Source organism: Agelaius phoeniceus, chromosome 11 (assembly GCF_051311805.1).
Source record: "Agelaius phoeniceus isolate bAgePho1 chromosome 11, bAgePho1.hap1, whole genome shotgun sequence".
Lineage (NCBI taxonomy): Eukaryota > Metazoa > Chordata > Aves > Passeriformes > Icteridae > Agelaius > Agelaius phoeniceus.
Window position 1 is genome coordinate 2,607,850 of NC_135275.1, and position 17,823 is coordinate 2,625,672.

A 17,823-nucleotide genomic window follows, 5' to 3' on the forward strand; every position below is an offset into this window, starting at 1 on the left:
AATTAATCTGCAAGTAAGAATTGGCAAAAAATGAATAAAGGTATTAGGTTAAAGACACAGTAGTACACAATGACTGAGATTCTATTTATGTTGTTTTTGTGAAGTCTTAATTGCCTGGGAAAAGGTTAAAGATTGTTATTTTTGAGGAAAGTTGCCTGAACTAACAGCCTGAATGTTGCTGGCTGATGAAAGAGACTGCATTCCTCCAGTGTGATGACTGATGAAGCTTTGTGCATCTTGGAAGCAGTGACTTGGCAAATAGTGTCAGGTGAAGAGTGCTGTGTGAAGGCACATCTGATGTTATCAAACTCACTGTTTCTGTTACTTGTTTCATTTTCATTTCAGGTATTTAATGTTACAATAAAGCACAGGTTGCAAATGTGTAGAAATGGGATAATTTCCTTAACTTTGCTTCAGACAGAGTCACTTAGCCTTGTGGTAGAACTGCTGGGCACTAAATGAGTCCTTTGCTTTGCTATTTGTAATGCACTCAGTAATTTATTATGTCTTTACTGGATTTCTTTGCAGCCCCCTGAGGGAGGCTCTGGATGAGCACACTGCTGCTTTCCTGGTGCGTGGGATGACCATTGGGCAGACGAGCCTGATGGCAGCTGTGGCTGACAGAAGAGGCCAGAGAATCAACTCTGCTCCACAGCAGATTGAAGTAAATCATTTCAGATAAGATACATGCATAAAGAAAGTCTGTGCTACAATGGAAGAGGAATGCATAAATTGTGGTTACAGTATGGTAATCAATTTGCCATAAAATTCATTCTGTCTGGAAGCTGACCTAATGCCAGTCAGATTTCAGTGTTGTTTAACTGCAGATGATGAGTTAAATTTCTGCATGCTCAATTTACCTTGATTAAGCAACTAAAGACTCAGTTGTACACTTGTACACTTGTACTGTTTTGTGGCATAATTTATCTGACTGAAGGATCCTGAACACAGGTATTCATCTTTCTGTTTTTAGGTCTTTGCCCCGTTTAGACTACTGCCAAGGAAAGTGACCCTAATTATTGGGGCTATGATTCAGGTGAGCCATCTTCTCACATATTTTCTTTACTTTGTAATTTCTGTTGTAAAATGAATCTTCATACCTGGTTATGAAGATTCATTTTCTGTTGTAAAATGACAGGATTGGTGGAGTGGGATTTTGGGAAGGGCCTGGAGTGACAAGACACAGGGAGTAGCTTCAACCCCTATGCAGGGCAGGGTCACATGGGATATTGGGAAGCCATTGATGCCTGGGAGGGTGGGCAGGCCCTGGCACAGGGTGCCCAGAGCAGCTGTGGCTGCCCCTGGATCCCTGGCAGTGCCCAAGGCCAGGCTGGACAGGGCTTGGAGCAGCCTGGGACAGTGGGAGGTGTCCCTGCCCATGGAACAAGATGAATTTTGAGGTCCCTCCCAACCCAACCCATTGTGTTTCTGTGATGAATACTCAACTGAACAAGAACAGTGTCATTCTTGAGCCAGCTTCTGTTTTGCTCTATTGCTGGATCAAAGGATTTGTATTTGCTTTTGTCAATTGAGTGTCAGCTTTTCTGGTGTTAAATACCAGCACAGCATGAGTAAATCTGCCAGCTCCATGAAGTTAGGCATTGTGGGATTGTTGTACACACTGAAACACAGAGCAGAGCTCTGCACCAGGGTGCTGAGGAGAAGGGGAGGTAAAGCATACTGACACTGTCTGGAGGGGAGATGGCATCAGCCTGTGACACTCTGTGAGGCACAGGGTTCACTTGTGTGCTCAGCTCACACATTTCCCAGGCTGACATCCTGCTGGGACCAGGGGGAGTAGTCCTGGAGCTGTCCTGGAAGGTGCAGGCAGCACTGAAGTCACTGTGGTGCTGAGCAGGGAGGGTGTGCCCTGTAGTGGTGACCAGAAGAACTATCTGAAGGGTTCATGTGCTGTTCTGTGTGCTCTTCTGACAGATCACTGCTGAGGGAGGCCCCCAGCCTCTCTCCAACATCATTTTCTCCATTGACAACGAGCACATTGCAGCAGTGAACAGCTCTGGGCTGGTCAGAGCAGTGGCCATTGGCACTGGGGTGGTGACAGGAGTGCTGCAGGCTGTTGATGCAGAGACAGAGAAGCTTGTGGCTGTGTCCCAGGTAATGGTGGTGGTGCTCTTGGCAGGGGGCTGACAGGGGCTCTCTGACTTGTGGCTTTGGCTCTGAAAGGGGGCACAGAGCCAACGTTTCTGCATGAGCAATGTTACCTCGTGCACTTCTCTGGTTTCCTGAAGATGAATACTCCAAATTCCTTCTCCCTGGCCTGTGAACTACACAGGTATTGGCACAGTGGTACTTTGAACAGGTAGGTAAATCTTGCTGTGCCTTAAACCAGAGTCTCACAGGTTACCTGGGGGGCTTTTTGACCAGTCTGGTATCTTCAGGATTGGTTAGGTTCAGGATTGGTGCATCTAGAAAAGCCCATCTAGAGAAGCCTTTCCAGCACAGCAGAAGGTTGTCCTTGTGTGCATATTCCCTCTTAGATCAGGAGGATCCAGAAGGCAGCTGTTGCTGTAAAAAACACACATTGTCTCCTAAGCTGCAGCAGCCTGTATAGAACACTGTCACCCCTTGTTGTGGTCTGAACCCATCTGTGAGGTGCAAGCAGTGAATCCCTGATATTCCCTCAGAATCTGTGTCCTTAGATTTTCCTGCAGCTGAGTGTGGGAGGTGGGCAGGCCTGCAAGGGAGCACAAGTCCCTGGGGCTCACATGAGACTCAGAGCAACAGAACTTGGGCCAGATCTTATGACTTCTTCCTTTGAGCTCAGGGCAGCACAGCTGCTGTGAACCACAAAGCTCTGCTGCTTGAAAGGTGTCAGCACAGTCCAGGAAGACATAAAGTGAGTTTTTTAAAAAATAAAATATCAAGAAATCTCCGCTTTTTAATGTCTGACCAGCAGTCTGCCTTAATGGTGTGACAGGAGGCAAAGTGAACTTGAAAGGTCAATCTGCTGCCCAGTGAGGTCCAGGTCTGACCTTTCCTCCCCAGTATATAGCAGGAATAAAATCTATAAGGAATGCCTGGTTATATGAAGAGGAGATATCAGAGTCAAACATTATTCTTTTATTCTCAGTTGTCCCATTTAGTCCTCTACAATCCTCATTTCATTCTAACTCCTCTCCATGTCTTCCTTTACCCCTGGTTTTCTTCATCCCTCTTCTTCTTCCTCTCCCTGTGATCTTGTCTGCTGCTGTCTCTCACCTCTCAGCTCCATCATTCATGTCATCAGTAATTTTGAGCAGATTTCTTTTTCAATTTAGGGGGCATTTTTAAATGCTTTTCAATCAAAATTTAATCCTTTTTAGTTTTTTACAGTCCTACTGAATTTGTCCATCTGTATTTCCTCTGACAAGTCATGATAATCACACGGCAACAGTGATTAGATAATGGCAAGATAGTGGCTATAGAGCCTGAAAGTGAAATCTGGTTTCTGTTTGACAAGTGTTTACAGTGTCTTCCCTTCCTCCTTCCCAGGACAAGGTGGAAGTTGAGGTGGTGCAGCTGACAGCTGTGAGAATTCGGGCACCCATCACACGAATGAAAGCTGGGACTCAGGTGAGCTGGTTTGGATTGGCTTTTGTCCCTTCATGTGTTGGAACTGCAGCTTGTGCTCATTGCTGTCACATTGTCTGCTGACAGCACTGCAGCTCTGGGAGGAGCCATTTTCTTCATGAGAGACCCCATCTCTTGATCAGTGAACTTAAATTTTAATTCTCTCTGCTGTGGGCAGGTGTTTGGTTTGCATGCTGGCACTACCTAAGCAGGCTGGTTTCTCTCTTTCCAGATGCCAGTTTATGTCATGGGCATCACCAGCACTCAGACTCCTTTCTCCTTTGGCAATGCTGTGCCAGGGTTAACGTTCCACTGGTCTGTCACCAAGAGGGACACTCTGGATGTCAGGACAAGGCACAGTGAGGTAAAGTGTGGGTGTGTGTGCAGTGCATGTGTGTGCAGCTTGGGCAAAGGAAACGGCCACATCAGGGCAATGCAGGGAATATTGCTGCCTCCACTGCCTCAAAACCCAGGATCAGTTGTCAGCACCTTGGTGCCAATGTCTGGGCTTTCCATGAGTCCAACTTGAATCCCTTTCTCCTGTCCAAGGCTGCTTTTCAGCTTCCTGCAAACTACAACTTTGCAGTGGATGTTTATGGCAGAGTAAAGGGAAGAACAGGCCTGCAAGTTGTAGTGAAGGTCCTCGATGCTGCAGCCAACCAGTTCCACAACATGGCAAGAGAACTGTCCGATGAAATCCAGATTCAGGTAGGATGATTTTCTACACGGTTCATGTTGAAGTATCTCCTTCAGAGCTGGACTGAAGTATCTGTCTTTGAAATCAGGAATTTGAAATGCAGGATTAGCTCCAGCTTTGTTTTATCTTTGAGTCCTTACTCTTGTTTGTATAATATTCCTCATTGGGGCTCATTCAGTTCATGGGTTCAGGGGAGCAGGGGAGTCTAAAGTAATTCAGGTGAATATGGGGTTCCCAACACCTTTTCTCTTGAGAAATCTTCTGTTTTCATGCTGAAGAAAATTCCTGAACTTACTACAGTTCAGTTTAACCATAGCCCTGGAAATAAATATTCTCAGAATAACTTGTAAAAGATACTGTCTCTCCTATTCTCAAATATTCATGTTCAGTTGTCTTGTTTTACCATATATATTATACAAGAGAAGAAAGAATGTTACAGCTCTGTTCGTGTTTGTTTGTTTGTTTTGAAGATTAAATAAAGTAAATTAGTGTCTGCACACAACAGTGGGCCAAAATTCCTCTTATTTTCCAGGTGTTTGAAAAACTTCATCTAATCACTCCAGAGGTAGAAGCAGAGCAGATCCTCATGTCACCAAATTCCTTTATAAAACTTCTGACCAACAGGTCAGTGCTCACTTTCCACACTGTGGCTTGTGTCATCCCTTTATCCAAACTGGAGGGCAGTTGGGTTTAAGGGAGCTGTTTCTGTCTCTCAGTAACACTGTTCATCCATTTAATGCAGAACTTCCCTGCTGGCTCGTGGTATCTTACTGTTCTCTTGGGCTTTGTCAAATCTTGTATTAGATTGTAGCTGGAAAATTCATTCAATATTGGGAACTTTCAGATCCTTTTTTTAAAAGCAGCTGAGCCAGTTAAAGCAGTATCCCGCTGCCTGCTTCCTGTAGAGGTTTTGATGGGAGATTGAGGCTTTGTGGAATATAATTCTGTGTGTTTTGCACACAGAGGTTATGGCTGGATTTTCAGATTAAAATGTCATTTCCAAATGAGAAATTCTTTTTACATAATCTGTTTTCAAAGACTGACATTTTGGACTCATACCAGGCCTGAAATGTAGTTTTCCCAGCATAATAATGGTCAGATAGAGACAGCAGGACACACACTGAGGGCAAAGCTTTAGAGACATTTACATTTTAGGGAGAGGGAACCCATAGTTTCATGGAACCACAGAATGGTTTGTATTGGAAGAGACCCTAAATATGGTTTTACACATTTAAGGGGTTCCTTTCTTTGTGTTTTGCTTCAGGGACCGAGTGGCCTCGCTGAGTTACCGTGTCCTGGATGGGCCAGACAAAGTCCCTGTAGTGAAAATCGATGAGAGAGGATTCCTTGTCTCTGGCCCCGCCATCGGATCCTCAACCATTGAAGTGGTTTCACAAGAGTTGTTTGGCATCAACCAGACCATCATAGCTGCTGTTAAGGTACTGTCAGCTCCCTTCCTTTGCAGTTTCCTCTAGTACCTCTTCACTACTGCAACAGGGATTGTTGGCTGCACTTCCTGAACGTCACTTCTGAAAAATGAGCAGTGTAGGAATTAACAGTTCTGAGCTTTGAACCATGGGACACCAGGGAATGTAAGCCCATCATCTCTGTTCAAAAAATCCTTGAGCCAAGAACTTCCTGCATCTAGCAGCATGAGCCTTGTGATACCCACTGCTCCCCTTCCTCCTATCCCTTTTTACTGTCAGCATCTTCCTGCTGTCCCAGTTAAAGGAGAAAAATGTCCAATTGAGTGCTTTAAGTTATTTCTAAGTTTAACTCCTGTAATCACTGTGAAGGAGCTTGGTGGATTTTTTTATTTTGAATTTTGGTATTTCCCATGGTGTTCAGCTTTGCCTGTAGGACAGGGCGTGGATCTGTCCTCCTGGGTGGGGAATGAAACAAGAAATGGGGGCCCAGTGTCACTAAAGCCACCCCTGCTGTGAGTTGTGGCAGTGAATTCTCCAGCTCTGTTACTGGTGACCCTGTTTCTTCCCTTTGGCAAGTGAAAGATGTCTGATGAGTTTGGGGTGGCTCAAATGCCATTTAGTCAGCACCCAGTGGGACTGAAGTCAGATCCCCCTTTGTGAGTTTGTCCTGTACACAGGATGGTGATACAGAGCTCTCTGTAGTAGAACCCATCTCAGTTCAGCACCTTGTACAGCTTATTTTTCCTGTACTTACTACAACTGTAGTGCCTTTATGGAAATGATATTTTTGACCTCCTGAGGTAACACAGTTCATTTTATGGCTGAAGAGCTGAGAGAGCTTGAGAGGTTTTGCCAAAGGTCGTGTCAGAGAACTTGTGACAGAGCTGAAGATGAGCTTGAATCTATTGTGTCATTCTAAGGCAAAGCTCTCTCCTTCACTTTGTCCTTCTTTCATAAGATCTGGTGTTGTCTGTGTACAAGTGTACACAATTAAGAACCAAACTGCTGCAGCAGCATCACTTAACACTGAGCCCTTGAACTTGGCTCAAAGAAGGGCTCTTACATAAGCCAGGGAGAGTGGGGGAAGAAGGAGTGACAGTGAGCTTAGCCTGGGACCAAGCTCAGCACTTGCCTGGACCTGCTGCACTCAGTACTTTATTTTATTTTATTTTTTCTTGAATTAAAAAAAAAATACATCAAAACCTGAGATGCTTTAACAGTAAAAGGCTGTTTTCATCAATATTAAATTTAGCAGTTGTCCCTTGTGGGATAGTTGCTGAGATTTTAAAGTAAAGCAAGCTTGATAATCTGTCAGGGAAATGGGGTTTTGTTGGCTTGTAACCACAGCTTGTTGGACAGAGATCTGTGTGCACAGAGATTTTAACTGATGAAACCAGCCCGTGGAGCAGACAGTGGGATATGCTGATGTTATAGCCCCTTTTTTTTTCTTTTTTTTTTTCTTTTTTGGATTCACCAAAGATGTATTTTGCTGGAGGCCAAATTTGTCCTTTCCTTTTTAAGTTCTGACATGTACATTTTCAGATTGCAGAGTTTTACGTTTTAGCTGAGCCTCTTAGGTCAAGAAAATAAAGGGATTTTTCTACAAGATAAGCTTGAGGCCTTCTTTTAAAATAGTTTTTTCAATATATTTGAGGGGTTTTGCTTCCTCTGCCCTTCTATGTTTTATTTTCCAACAGCTGTAACAAAAAGAGCAGATATAATTACTTTTGTTGGGTAATTTTGCTCGTTAACCTAGGTAAGTTAATCAAGAGTAGTAATATGCTATTTAAAAGCCAAAATACTAGGTTGTCAAGTCTTTGTCTTCAGAAAGCCTTTTTTGACTGGAGTGTTACTGCAGAAATGTGGGGGTGTGCACATATGGTTAATGGAGCAGACTCTCCTGAGGAGTTCAGAGCAGTTCCCAACTTGTGTCTTGGCTGAGGAGAGGCACTGAGGGAAGCAAGCTCAGCCTGCTGAGCCCCCAGGGTTTGCCAGCTGCCAGCTCTGCCTGGAACAGCTTGGCTTTCTCACCTGCTGCAGGGGAGCTGGGCAACAGTGACTATTCCATTCCCTCATTCATACATTGTGAGTTGCCCTTCTAATACCTGGGCAATGAATTGCACCTTTTATTTCAGGAGTTATTAGGAGAGAGGACATGGGGCCACTTCTTAACAGTTTGAATTGATAGAATAGTAATGTGTTCTCTGAAGTGTGTTTGTGATGTGTGTTTCTACATGATTATTGCCTGTTTCAGTTCCCTGTGGTACTAGAAAAAAAGGGCTAAGAAATACCAGCTGTGAGGGTACAAAGCAGAGAGAGCCAGGCTTTTCTCAGCCATGACAGGGCAAGGGTAACACACAGGAAACACAGTCTGAAGATGGGGCAGCACTTTTTACTGGGGTGGCTGTTGAGCACAGAGTGCAGGAGGCTGTGGAGTCTCAGTCTGCACATGGTCCTGGCCCTGGGTAACCCAGCTGGAGTGGGGGGCTGGACTAGACAGAGTCTGAGGCCCCTTTCAGCTGTGAAATGGAGATACTGATAACAACAGCTGCACGTGTCAGTCCTGGCATGTGGCTAAATGCAAATAGCTCATAAAGGCAGCTCTGGATATTTACATAAAAAGAACTCTTTTAGATTATTTTTATAGGGGAATCATAAAAAGCAATTTAACTTTCCTTCTCACTGCTGATGTTTTTCCAGGTCTGCCCCATCTCCTACCTCAGGATCTCCATGAGGCCCATTCTGCTGACCCAGAACAGAGAAGCACTGCAGGCCCTGCCCCTGGGTGTGACACTGACATTTACAGTCCATTTCCATGATAACTCTGGAGATACTTTCCATGCACACAATGCTGTGCTCAACTTTGCCACCAACAGGTGGGTGTCTGTCATGGGGGGTAATTACAGAGAGCAAAGAAAGGCCAGACACACATAGAACAAGGATGGTTCCAGAGATACCAAGTGAACATGCAGCTTGGGCTGGGATTAGCAAAGCAAGGGTTGTGTCTTTGCAGCCTTCAGAGGCAGTGGCAGGAAGGAGAGTTGCAGTTAGCAATCGATATTCCCTAGCCATGGAAAGCTGCCCAGATCATAAGCATGGTCCCAGTGGGGCCTGCAGGAGCTGTGCTCTGCTCTGAGTGACTCTGAATCATCCCCCTGCATGCAGCAGTGGCCCAGAGAAACAACTGATCCATCAGCATCTGCCTCTCCCAGTGCTGTGTTCCACTGACTCACTGAGGGCTTATGTAAGGTGAGGAATGTTCTGGGTCAGGGGCTGTCTCCTCAGATAGGCTTGTGCAGCCTTCCCACAGCAGGGACAAGCCTCAAAAGGCCTTTGGTCTCTGCCTCACAGAAGAAATGCTGTGAAGCAGCCTCCTGTAGTCTTCGGTAAAGTACCAGTAATGCTGTACTGAAACACGGTTTGTTTTCTGCAGAGCACCTTGCTGAATTTGGGTAAATACCAGAACTGGCCATCCAATGGCATTATGTCTGGGAAGTTGCATATTGGTGTTCAAATTTCTTGGCTTCTAACTCCCTTGAGAAAAGGGAAAAGAGACAGATGATGTCGTTCTAAAGCTCTACAATTCTCACAATTAAGAAGTAGTTTTCATGCATAATTATGATCTCAGTATTTCCTCAGCATCGTGGTGAACTGAGAACTGTAATTTGCCTCAGTGGCACCTAAATAATTTTTATAATTTCCTTGCTTTGCTGGACTTCATCAGATGATTGTTCCTGAAAACAAGTCAGGCAGCTGAAGGGTTTGATAGCTCTCCTGTTGGAGAGACAGTGCCATTGCCATTGCCAAGCCTTCCCTGATGCAGCAGCACTTGTGTTTGTGTGCAGAGACGACTTCGTGCAGATCGCCAAGGGAGCTGCCAACAACACCTTTGTGGTCAGGACTGTGAACGTGGGGCTGACCCTGCTCAGGGTGTGGGATGCAGAGCACAGTGGCACTGCAGACTACATCCCACTGCCTGTGCAGCATGCCATCTTCCCAGAGCTCCCAGATGTGGTGGTGGGGGATGTCCTGTGCCTCAGGACCTTGCTGACAGCCCAGGAAGGTGAGTGGCCTCCAGCTCTGTGGGTTAGCAGCCATTCCATGGGACACCAGGCTCAGCAAAACTACATGCATAATTTACCATGTTTGTTCAGAATCAAATGTCACTCTTCTTGTTAATGATAAAAATAGGTTTGATCAACTCCTCTAATTTTAATTGCACCGTGCAGTACATCTCTTGTTTTGAATTCCTGAGCATCATCACGCTTCAGACATTTCTATTCCATTGGCTGGAAAGGCTTGATTCTGTGGGACTCCTGCAGAGTCAGGCCTGCCTTCACTCACTCTGATTGTTGCTATCACTGGGCTTGTGTCAGAATAACTCTCAGACACCAGAGTGGTTCCTGGGCACTGGGAGGGGTGTGCCCTGCCTGGCAGTGGCACTCTCAGACACCAGTGCCCAGGAAATGCTGCAGTTGGCAGCAGGGTGTGAGCAGTGCCCCTGTGGTGTTTTCCAGGCCTGCCAGGTGTGTGGAGCTCCTCCTCAAGTGCTCTTCTTCTCATGGACCCCAAGACTGGCGTGGCCCTGGCAAGGGACTCTGGGGTGGTCACTGTCTACTATGAGATCCCTGGGTTACTGAAAACCTACAGAGAGGTGAGGCACTGTTCTGTTCCTGCTGAGATTGGTTTGTTTGGGGTGGACCTCACCAAACTGTATTCTGTGGAATTTTATTTTGTTATAAATATTTAGAAATGTTTTTAGAAATGCAGATGGTTGGGAAGATGGTTGGTATGTGGCCAAAAACATCATGTTTTTTTTTTTAAAACATCTGGCTAAGGAGGAAAATGTAGCATAGCCATTTTGATTTTTCACCTCTACTGTTCTTATATTGAACGTTTTGATTCCGTTGTTGGCCAAGTTGTTTCCAGGTGCTAACCAGTTTTAGAGTATGGCTGCTGTTATGAATGAAGCTTCACTGCAGGATGAGTTGCCAGCAAGAACTTGCTCAAGTGATGTGCCATGCATCACTGATCAGAAGTACTCCATTAAATTATTTTGTTTATCTGCTATGCAATCGTACTGTTGACATAATCCACTACATCAGCCAGCATAAGCACTAGACATTCTTTTAAAATTAAATTTAGACATAGAGCTTTATGCATATTAACTTCTGGGGGTTGGGTAGGAAGACAAAATGTTTTTGCTAGTTTAAATTGCTTGGAAAGGCAGTTTCTAATATTAGAGAAATGTGGGATTTCAAAGAAAAACATCACCTGGTGGAGTCTTTCACAACCAATCCAGTCTGGTTTTGCCTTAATTTTTATTTGTTGAAGCAGTTTTTGGTAACCATGTGCTTCATCCTTTTTTCAGATCTTGATAAATGCACCTCAGAGGACCACAGCAATGCATGTCAGTGGCATGCAGACAAGCTTGCAGGGAGCAGCAGCCTCAAAAGTCATAGTTTTAATTGGGGAAACAAACAAAAATTTGAAAGGTATGATTAAAAAATACTTATGCTGATGGTTTATTGTGTGTTTATGGATTCATGATGCTTTGGTTTATGTTAGGGGGGTTTTGTTTGTTGTTTAAGGGTAACAAGGTCCCCAGGAACCTCAAATGCCTTTCTGGAGTCCCAGGAGCTCTAGGAGCCATGGGACAGAATTTGGAAGGTGTTCTGGAGCACTATTAATATTTCACAACTAACAAAACCAGTAGATTTCAATAGAGGCACCATTTTTGATCATATGAACAACAGTTAATGGGCAATCAGCTAATTGCTTATATGTTTAATTGCAATTGCCTTCTTGGAGTTCTTACATTTTCTTACTTAGTTACCATCCTTAAATCTATACAGAACTTATCACCAGTTAGAATCAATACAAGGATTAATCATCATATTGTGTCCTCTATTTAATGTGCTGTATTTTGTGTGATTATAGATCCTTTTGGCTTCTAGTTTAACAATTAGCACTTCTTCCAATAGTATTTTATTTTGCCATGTGTGAGTTCTTAGCCTACCAGAAAAATCATCTCACCAGATACTAAAATCTAACTTAAAGCTGCTAGAATCATATAAATTATTCAAGAGACATCTGAGCAGAAAATTTTCTGCAGCTAATTCTTTCCTGTAAATAAATTATTCTTGTCAAGAAAACCCCACAACATATAAAATTTTCATTGCTGTCTCTTTGGGATTAAACCCTGAGCAAGGGCAGCTGTCTGTGATTTCCAATGATTTTAAGATCCTCTTAACTTTGTGAAACTATTTCAGAAGGTGGTAGAATAACCCAGTGCTGCAAGTCATGATTTTGCTTTTAATTAATTCAACTTAATTAGTTACAATTTTATTTTGTAATTAATCAGAGATGAATTGTTTCCTTCCTCCTAGGGGAGTGTTCACCTGCTCAGACTGAAGCCATTGCTGAGTTACAACCCCAATCCATTATCAGTTGTCATCTCGATTTCAACAGTGATGCCTTTGACTTCCCAGCACAGGATATTTTTGTGGCAGAACCTGGATTTGATGCAGTTTCAGGTAAGATGTGACAAGATGCCACTGCAGACAAACACAAGCTCTTTGGTCCAGCAGATTCCACAGAATCCCAGCATCATGGCTTGGGTTGGAGGGACCTTAAAGCCCATCCTGTGCCACCCCTGCCATGGCAGGGACACTTTCCACTGTCCCAGGCTGCTCCAAGCTCCCAGCCTGGCCTTGGGCACTGCCAGGGATCCAGGGGCAGCCACAGCTGCTCTGGGCACCTGTGCCAGGACCTCCCCAGCCTCCCAGGGAAGGATTTCTTCTTAACATCCAATATAAACCTCCTCTATTTCCTTCTGAAGCCTCTGGGCTTTGCTGTGTAGGAGCTCAGGCCTCAGTGAGTTGCTCACATGGACACTTCTTGTTTCAGTTTCTGCCTGTGACAAAATCTTGTGTTGGTTTTCAGAGAAATCCAGAAGTGACTGGCAGCCCACTTCATGTTTTGCAGAGTTTTTGTAGGAAGTAAAAGAAGCAAAGGAACAGTCAGGTGACAAGTATTCCAAAAGTGGAATGTACTCCCAAAACATCATGAACTGGGTCTTAAAAAGGGGGGAAATTGCCAGACACTGTGGAGGTGGAAAAAAAATTGTCAAGTCTACAAAATGTGTTGATGTTTTGAAAGTGTAACTTGATTTAGAAGAGCATCAAACCACCACGGGCTTTAAGTAAAGAACATTCATTATCTGTTAGATTCATCCCTGCACCTGTTGTGTAAACCCCTATTCTGCCCTGCATATGTCTCTGTTACTCAGCTAGGGGAAGAAAATAAGGGGAAAACATGCACCTGGCAAGTTCTTGTTACTGATGCTTTTTATCTTCCATTCTCTGGGAAGTTTTTACTACCTTTACTGCTAATAACAGATTAATTGGCCCCATGTGAGACTAGAAACATGGTGGATATATACATTTTAAAGGAGCTTTTATGAATAAACTACATCTTCACAGACTTGGTGATGGTAGGTGGCTAAAATTTTAACACTAGTTGAAAAGAATATGGAATAGGATTTTCAATCTTGTTTTCAGTAAAGCTTTTCAGTGTTAGTGTGTTATGTTCAAAGTGGAACTGAGTCTTGTGACTGTGTTCACAGGGGTCTGAGGATGAGGGAAGAGACGAGGATCTGACTCCATGTTTCAGAAGGCTGATTTATTATTTTATCATATATATTATATTAAAACTATACTAAAAGAATAGAAGAAAGGATTTCATCAGAAGGCTAGCTAAGAATAGAAAAAGAAAGAATGATAACAAAGGCTTGTGGCTCGGACAGAGAGTCTGAGCCAGCTGACTGTGATTGGCCATTAATGAGAAACAACTACATGAGACCAATCACAGATCCACCTGTTGCATTCCACAGCAGCAGATAACCATTGTTTGCATTTTGTTCCTGAGGCCTCTCAGCTTCTCAGGAGGAAAAATCCTAAGGAAAGAATTTTTCATAAAAGATGTCTGTGACAGAGTCTCAGTGACATATTAGAATAAAATGTGACTGGAAGTTACTATAGCATAGTGGTTGTTTTCATGATGTTCAGTTTGGGACAAGGAACAATTCTGTAGTTGTAGTGCTGGGATTGTGATGTTGGACTCCACAGCCCCACTGTCCCAATCCATGTGTGCTCTCCTCATCACTGCTGCTTGAGCTTTACCACCTTTCCTGGCTTTTCTCTGAAGATGTCCCAGCAACCTCGCTGTGCATGGAGAAAAACCCTCAAAGGTGAGCAGCTAGCAGCCCCAGCTGTCTTGTTCCTGCAGGACACTACACATGCTCCATCAGGATGCACAGCCTCACTGACAAGCAGCTGAAGCACCTGAGCAGGGGCAGGGCCTCTCTGCGGGTGACGGCGGCGCTGCGGGGCCGCGCGGGGCCCGGGCAGCAGCTGGGCACCGAGCTGCCCTTCAGCCGCTGGTTCTACGCTGACCAGGCTGAGATGCTGCTCAGCAACCAGGACATGAGCTCTGTGCTGAAAGTCTTTGGTGCCAGTGAGATCCTGGATAGCCTGGAGGTGAGTGTGTTCCCAGCTGAAAGCATTCTGAGCTCTCACAGGCAAGGCACTCCCTGCCATCTTTGCTGTGTCAAGATTTGTTCCTGAGATGATTTGGAAATGCTCATCTTGGAATGATGATTCTTCCTCAGTTTTCACTTTTCCAGGATCCCAGAATGGTTTGGGTTGGCAGGGACCCTAAAGCTCATCCTGTTCCAATGCATTGCTGTGGGGTGCCACTCACTCACTGGGGTGGTCAGGGGCCCATCCAGCCTGGCCCTGGTTTTTGGGGTAGTGCAGGTGTATCAGGCTCACCTGGGCCTGCAGCCTGGCACGTGAGAGACAGCTCATGGGTCAGGAAGCAAAAACCTGCTTGACCCCTGTGCAGGGGGAGTCTGGCCCAAGTATGTGTGTGACTGACTGCCCATAGCTCACACAGCCCATTGAGGGTCTGTGGGGTTTGGCTGTGTGGGGTTGGCCCAGGCCTGTGGAAGGGGCACCCCTGGCAATAGGCAGGGGGAAATGCTGCAGGTGTCACTGTAAGGGTGCACCTGACTCCTCTGGAGGGGTGAATTGCTCAGTGTTTCTGTGGAATCCCCCAGTGCTGGCAGCTGGCCTGGAGGAGGGAGCTGTGCTGTGCTGTCCCAGCAGTCTGATCCAGGTTGGATGTTCCCTGTGCAGGTGAAATGCGAGTCCCCAGCAGTGAAGGTGCTGGAGAAGGAGAAGTCCTATGGGCTGCCCAGTTATGTGGTGTACACTGTGAGCCTTGCTGATCCCAGAGTTCCCAGCCAGGGCTCCCTGTCCACCACTCTGACTGTCTCCAGTCCCATGACAGACCAGTCCATCACCATCCCAGTGACAGTGATCTACCTGGCTGACAGAACCACTGCACCCATAAGATGTAAGTTTAGCTCTGCACTCTGCATGCCAAAGAAACCTTTAACTTCTCTGATGTTTATGAGGTTAACTCTTTAAGCAGATTGGAGAAGATGCTCCTTTTAACTCAATATTGCCTCCTCTTGATCAATTCTGCAGATGAAGCCACTCTCTTCCAGCAGTTTGTTGAGTCTTACCAGGTGATGATCTTCACACTTTTTGCACTCTTAGCAGGGACAGCTGTTATGATCATAGGTAAGAGAAGGAAAGATTGCACAAGAATTTTTTTTTCCCATAGCTTCTTACAGTGTGTTAACTGTGAGATAAAAAGGAATAATTGCCATGTGAAATTATCTTGGTTTGTTTTTCAACTGTCTTGCAGCCTACCATGCATTTTTCTCGAATGAGCAGCACAATCAGCCAGTGTTCCACCCAAGGACAAGTCTTCAGCACACCCCTAACAGTAAGCAGCTGTCACCCAGTTAGAAGTGAATTCATTGATTAGTCTGGCAATTGCACTGGAATTGAATGTGGGAAGGTCTGTAATCAGGAGTGGCAATGAAGAATAATTCACATACTTACAGATGTGTTAAAGTTACAGTGATCTGCAGGCCTGGTTGTAAACACAAGTTTACAAGTTTATCTGAATCTGCCTGGTGATTCAGATAAAATAAGGCAAATTCAAGTGACTGTCACTTGCTGAGGGGAAATGTATTGTGCTCCCCTCAGACTTAAGTTCTGAACAGGAAGACCCACAAACTTTTGATACTTGCAGGATACCTTTTCAAGAGGCACTGAGCTACAGGGATGATTTCACTTGGGATGGACCATCAGGTTCATTGCCAGTGTTCAGCACATGATCAAGAGCAGTTGTTGGTTCCTTCTCCCACCATTCCCGAGCCTGATTGTTGTTCTCCTTCCCGTGTTTCAGGTTCCATCGTGTCACCCGCACATTCCTTCAGCTCCCAGGCCTCCAGCAAGCAGAGCAGCCCCGCGGCGCCGCTCTGGAGCACGGGCTACGCCTCTCGCTAGGGGCAGCACCTGAGGCTCCTCCTCATGCAGAGAAAAGAAATGATCAACTCAGTGCCTTAGCGAGCTTTAGCAGTCGGGATGTAATTCAGTTCCAGGTTTGCTCTGGAATAGAACTAGGTCCTTAATTTATTTATTTTTTTTTTACTATTTAGGGCTCTTTGAGTTTATGTTTTTATGTCAGTGCTTCAATTCTCAAAAGCTTGTTTTATCTGTTGTTTTTTGCTGCCTGCACAAAAAGCAGTGTTTATGCTAGTGGCTTTCTTGCACTCTTGAAGCAACTAGAAGTTATATCTTAATTAGAGTGATAACAATTTTATATTTACTTTTTATAAAAATTAGATGTCTTTCCAATGAACTTTTTTAAGAAAAGGAAAATTAGAAAAACAAGTGAAATATGAGCCAAAAATTGGAAGGATTGTATATTTCAAAGAACTGGTTTTTATTTTGTGTTCCAAAAACTCGGGAATGTATTGCACTGACAATGTTATGTTTAGCCTTACACTGGGATTCACCAGCACAGCATGCTGGTTTAGCATGAGGAATGCTGGAACAACTGTGAATAATTTAGAAGTTTTTTTTACAACAACGATTAGAAAAGGAAAAAAAAAAGAAACCCAGAACTTAGTGTGAGTTCCTTTGGGTACAACTGCAGTATTCCTTGGTACTGTAAGCACTTTTCTGAGCTGGGAGTGTGAAAGCATGTGCCTTCCAAGTGCACCTTTCTTCTGCTAGGAATCCTTTATTTTGAGGATAGAATCACATCCCAGTCACTTTTATTTGTAAGCAGGGTTTTGCAGCTATCAGATAAGGATTTTGTTTACATGCAACAAGCATCCCAGTTTTAACTGTGAATAATATTCTGGCTGTCTCAACTTTCCTAAGGACCATAAGGAAAGTGAAATAACAAAATACTTCATGCAAAATACTTTGTGTGCAGAACTATGCAGGCAAATAGATGAATGGAATGCAAACCCAGTGCATGGCATAGAGTTTTGGTTTCTCACAGTGTTAAAAGGATTGTTACATGTAATTGTACTGAGTCTTGTTCAACTTACTGGCTAGTTTTGGAGAAATTGTGCCTTAAGTGCTAGTACTACTTAAAAAGGTCAGTTTGGATGTAGATAATCATTTGAATCTGTATTAAAGCTTTTTAAGACTCCTTTGTTTTGAATTTTCTTGTGGTATGGTACAGTATGAACAGCTTGCTAGACTGTTCAGAATCTAGCACTGGACTATATTATTTAAATCTGTATTATTTAATAAAGCTTTTAAAGATTCCTTTATTTTGCTGTTGATGGAATTTTCTGTGGTTTGGCTGTTTAGAATTTAGCACTGGGCTGTTGTTTGAACTTCACTTCCTGCAGCCCCTCAGTGTTTGCAATCACGATTCTCCGATCTTAATTTTCTCTTCTGTTGACAATGTAATGTTTTTAAATATTTTGACAGTTTTTCAACTAGTATTTGTTGTCAGGGATTTCTCCCAGTTTTCATTAAGCATCTTCAATTCCTGCTGAAATCAGTGATGACTGTAGAAGCAGCTCTCAATTTTCCAGGTTTGTTCAAACTTCCCATTTTGCTCATTTGGGTTTTAAAGGCAAATGTGATCTTTTTTCCACTTCTATTCAGCAAGAAGCCAATGGGCTGTGAATGTCTCAGTGCTACTGTGATAAGCTCTTCAGAAATGATTAAAGGAGAGATTTTG

The 17,823-nt window shown here is 44.1% G+C and overlaps 1 protein-coding gene across 1 annotated transcript in view; it reads left to right on the forward strand.

The window, feature by feature from the left end:
- Positions 1-17,404, forward strand: part of NUP210 (nucleoporin 210) — a 49,262-nt gene extending 31,858 nt beyond the window's left edge. Inside the window, exons 23-40 of the mRNA XM_054639966.2 lie at positions 529-664; positions 974-1,036; positions 1,936-2,115; positions 3,493-3,573; positions 3,803-3,934; positions 4,120-4,278; positions 4,800-4,891; positions 5,532-5,706; positions 8,395-8,570; positions 9,540-9,757; positions 10,212-10,348; positions 11,066-11,189; positions 12,084-12,230; positions 13,984-14,234; positions 14,895-15,114; positions 15,249-15,344; positions 15,472-15,552; positions 16,021-17,404. Of these exons, the coding sequence (XP_054495941.2) occupies positions 529-664; positions 974-1,036; positions 1,936-2,115; positions 3,493-3,573; positions 3,803-3,934; positions 4,120-4,278; positions 4,800-4,891; positions 5,532-5,706; positions 8,395-8,570; positions 9,540-9,757; positions 10,212-10,348; positions 11,066-11,189; positions 12,084-12,230; positions 13,984-14,234; positions 14,895-15,114; positions 15,249-15,344; positions 15,472-15,552; positions 16,021-16,121 (2,569 nt within the window). The 3' untranslated portion in view covers positions 16,122-17,404. The remainder of the gene's footprint in view (positions 1-528; positions 665-973; positions 1,037-1,935; positions 2,116-3,492; positions 3,574-3,802; positions 3,935-4,119; positions 4,279-4,799; positions 4,892-5,531; positions 5,707-8,394; positions 8,571-9,539; positions 9,758-10,211; positions 10,349-11,065; positions 11,190-12,083; positions 12,231-13,983; positions 14,235-14,894; positions 15,115-15,248; positions 15,345-15,471; positions 15,553-16,020) is intronic.
- Positions 17,405-17,823: the final 419 nt, after the last annotated feature.